The 4,262-nt window shown below is 44.4% G+C and overlaps 1 protein-coding gene across 1 annotated transcript; it reads left to right on the forward strand.

The window, feature by feature from the left end:
* Positions 1-20: 20 nt before the first annotated feature.
* LOC119591286 (proline-rich extensin-like protein EPR1) lies at positions 21-2,614 on the forward strand (the record flags this gene model as incomplete). Its single annotated transcript, XM_037940013.1, is given in 1 exon segment — positions 21-2,614. A coding segment is annotated over 1 exon segment (2,594 nt), but the record flags the coding sequence as incomplete, so codon positions are not given.
* Positions 2,615-4,262: the final 1,648 nt, after the last annotated feature.

The following is a 4,262-nucleotide window of genomic DNA, read 5'->3' on the forward strand; positions in this document are numbered from 1 at the left end:
CCCCAAAAACGCCATAGTTCTTACCCGCTGGCTTATCTCAGTGGATACCCCAGTTGGCACCACACGGATCGGACGCACAGATATCTGACGCCTCGCAACGCCTGTCTCCCCAACCGCAAACCATGTTCCTATGGCTCTGGGAGGAACCTCGCTGGATACCACAAACACAGTCATACACCTGTCATGAATAAGCACCATACACCTTCAGTCATTATGTACCTTACACCCACTCCTAATTTGTACCATACACCTACTCACAATAGGTACCGTGCAGCAATGCGCAATAAGGACCATACATTTAGCCATAGAAAGCATAAAAAACTCAACCACAACAGGTACCATACTCCTATCTACAGTAGGTACCATACTCCTATCTATAGTAGGTACCATGGGCCTATTCACAATAGGTACCACAGCGTTATCCACAATAGATATCATGATCCAATCCACGATAAGGACCATAAACCTACCCAGAATAGATACCATATACCTATTCACAGTAAGTGCCATAAACCTATCAACGATAGGTACCATAAAATTATCCACAATAGGTACCATAAACCCATTCAAGATAGGTACGATAAACCTATCCAGAATAGATACCATAAACCTATCCACAGTAGATACCATAAACCTATCCACAGTAGATACCATCTACCTACTTGCAACAGGTACCATAAACCTATCCCCAGTAGGTACCATCTATCTACCTGCAGCAAGTACCATCTACCTACCTGTAGCAGGTATCATAAACCTATCCACAATAGTTACCGTAAACCAATCAATGATAGGTACCATAGGCCCGTTAAGAATAGGTACCATATACCCACATACAGCAGGTACCATAAACCTATCCAGTATGGGCACCGTAAACCTGTCCACAGTAGGTACCATATCCCTATCTACAGCAAGTATCATAAACCCATCGGCAACAGGTGTCAGACGCCTATCCACTGTCATCACCATACTGAACCCAATTACCCAACCACTACTCCTAATCCTGCCTCTCCTCTACCCACTGAATCTCCCTCTCCTTTACCCACTGAAACTCCTGAAATTCTTCCCTCTACTCTGTTCACTGAAACTCCTGAAATTCCCTCTACTCTGTTCACTGAAACTCCTGAAATTCCCTCTACTCTGTTCACTGAAACGCCTGAAATTCCCTCTACTCCATTCACTGAAACTCCTGAAAACTCCACTACTCAGCTCACTGAAACTCCTGAAATTCCCACTACTCTGCTCAGTGAAACTCCTGGAATTCCCACTGCTCTGCTCACCGAAACTCCAGAACCTTCCTCTCCTCTAACCTCCGAAACTCCAGAACCTTCCTCTCCTCTAACCTCCGAAACTCCTGAACCTCTCACTACTCCGCTCACTGAAACTACCACTACTCTGCTCCCTGACGTAAACTCTGAAACTCCCAATCCTCCAGATATTTTACAAAGTCTCATCCCTGATTATCCTGAACTCCGCTCCATTCTCCCTCTCGATTCCCCTAATCTTTCTAGTGTAGTCACTAATCCGTCTGAACCTTCCACTAATCCTATTCCTGATTTATCTAATCCTTCTACCGATTCTCTTACTCCTTCTGTATCTTTAATCCACGACTTCTCTAATCCTGAAACGCGATCAGTCCATAATTTTCCCAATCTTCCCGTTACTCTAATCCACGAGTTCCCTAATCCGCCAAGTGCCATAGTCCATGAATTATCCAATCCTCCTACAACTCTAATCGCCGGTTCCCATAATACTCCTACACTAATCTATGATTATCCTAATCATCCTGATACTTTAATCCATGATTTCCCTAATCCTTCAACTACCCTACTCCGGCAGTCATCTGGTCCTCCTGCAACTCTAATATCTGGTTCCCACAATCCTCCTGCAACTCTAATATCTGGTTCCCATAATACTCCTACACTAATCCATGATATCTCTAATCCTCCCACTGATCTAATCCATAATTTCCCTAATCCTCCCCCCACTTTTGTCCATGAATTATCTAATCCTCTTCGAACTCTAATCTCTGATTCTCATAATCCTAGTACACTAATCCATGATATCTCTAATCCCCCCACTGCTCTAATCCAAAATCTTCCTAATCCCACAAGTACTCTAGTCCACCAGTCAACTAATCTTCCTTTAGATATAATTTCTGGTTCCCACAATCCTCCTACAATAATCCATGATATCCCTAATCCTCCCACTCCTCTAATCCATAGTTTCCACAATCCTCCTCCTACCCTAGTCCACCATTTGCCTAATCCTTCCACAACTCTAATCTCTAATTCCCCCAATCCTCACTTTTCTGACTCCCCTAATCTTCCACCTCTAATCATTGATGATCCTAATCTTCGCTCTACGCTTTTTACTGATTCTCAAAATCCTCCTCTTTTCAGAGATACTTCTAATCTACCTTTTCCAATCACTGGCTACTCTAATCCTCCTTCTGCTCTAATCACTAAGTCCCACCAGCCCCAATCTCCAATGGATTATCCTGATCAAAGTTCATCCCTAATCGTTGATTCTCATAATCCTTCTGTTTCTATAAATGCAAATGCCCCAAATTCTCCTCCTTCTCTAATCACTAAAGCACCTAATCCTGTTCCTCTAATCGCTGAATCCCCCAATCTCTCCTCTCTCTTCGTTGACTCCCCCAAATCCTCTTCTCTAATCGCCCTCTCCCCTAATCCCTCTTCTCTCATGACTCACTCCTCTAATGCCTCTTCTATTATCGCTGACTCCCCTAATCCCTCTCCTCTCGCGGCTGACTCCCCTAATCCCTCCCCTCTCGCGGCTGACTCCCCTAATCCCTTTCCTCTCGCGGCTGTCTCCCCTAATCCTATGCTCTTCGCGAAGTCCCCTAATCCCTCCCCTCTCGCGGCTGACTCCCCTAATCCCTCCCCTCTCGCGGCTGACTCCCCTAATCCCTCTCCTCTCGCGGCTGACTCCCCTAATCCCTCCCCTCTCGCGGCTGACTCCCCTAATCCCTCTCCTCTCGCGGCTGACTCCCCTAATCCCTCTCCTCTCCTTGCAAACTCGCCTAATCCTTCTTTTATCGCTGACTCCCTTAATCCCTCTTCTCGAATCGTTGCCTCCCCTAATCCCCCTTCTCTGATCGCTCCCTCCCCTAATCCTTCGCTCTTCGCTGACTCCCCTAATCCCCAGTCTCTAATCGCTCACTCCCCTAAATCCTTTTCTCTAACTGCTGAGTCTAATAATCCCTCTCTAACTGGTGCCTTCCCAAATCCCTCTTCTCTTACTGGTGATTCTCCTAATCCCCCTTCTCTCATTGTTAACTCGCCTAATCCTTCTTCTATCACTGACTCCCTTAATCCCCCTTCTCGAGTCGTTCTCTCCGTTAATCCTTCTTCTCTCTTCACTGACTCCCCTAATCCCTCTTCTCTAATCGCGGAATCCCCCAATCCCTCTTCTCTAATCACTGAATCACCCAATCCCTCCTCTTTAATCGCTGAAACCCCTAATAACTCCTCTCTAATCGCTGAATTCCCCAATCCCTTTTCTCTAATCGCTCAAACCTCCAATCCCTCTTCTCTAGTCACTGACTCCCCTAAATCCTCTTCTCTAACTGCTGAGTCTCCTAATCTCTCTTCTCTAACTGCTGACTCCCCTAATCCCTCTCCTCTAATCGGCGATTCCCCCAATCCCTCTTCTCTAATCGCTGATTCCCCCAATCCCTCTTCTCTAATCGCTGATTCCCCTAATTCTCCTTCTGCAAACCATGATTCCTCTAATAATTTTCCTACAACCACTATTTCTCCCAGTTCTATTCCTCCAATCACTGACTCCAGTAGTATTGGTAATTTTCCTTACTTCTTTGGTGTTCTCTAATTCTCCCAATCTTCCATCTAACGGATTCACGTCCTTCCTCTTGCCAATTTCTTCCTACATTTGGACTCTTTCATTTGAGATTTTGGAAACCTGCCTTGTCACATTTCTATTTCCGATCATACAGGTGGACCTGTTAACATGCATATTGATATCATTTTAAGATACAATTCAATTTCAATAGGAAACTTTTAATTGTAAGGACCTTTTAACATTTACCATTTATTTGAACACCACTTTAATATACAACTCAGCATCAATAGGATACTTTTAACTATAAGTATTTTTTAACATGTATGTTAACATCATTTTAACATGACTTTGGATACCACGAAAGCTGATGTAACGCTGTGGTTCGAAACTCCTTGTCTCACAATGCAACGAGCTCTGAAACATTATTTTATTATAACTAG

Source organism: Penaeus monodon, chromosome 28 (genome assembly GCF_015228065.2).
Source record: "Penaeus monodon isolate SGIC_2016 chromosome 28, NSTDA_Pmon_1, whole genome shotgun sequence".
NCBI lineage: Eukaryota > Metazoa > Arthropoda > Malacostraca > Decapoda > Penaeidae > Penaeus > Penaeus monodon.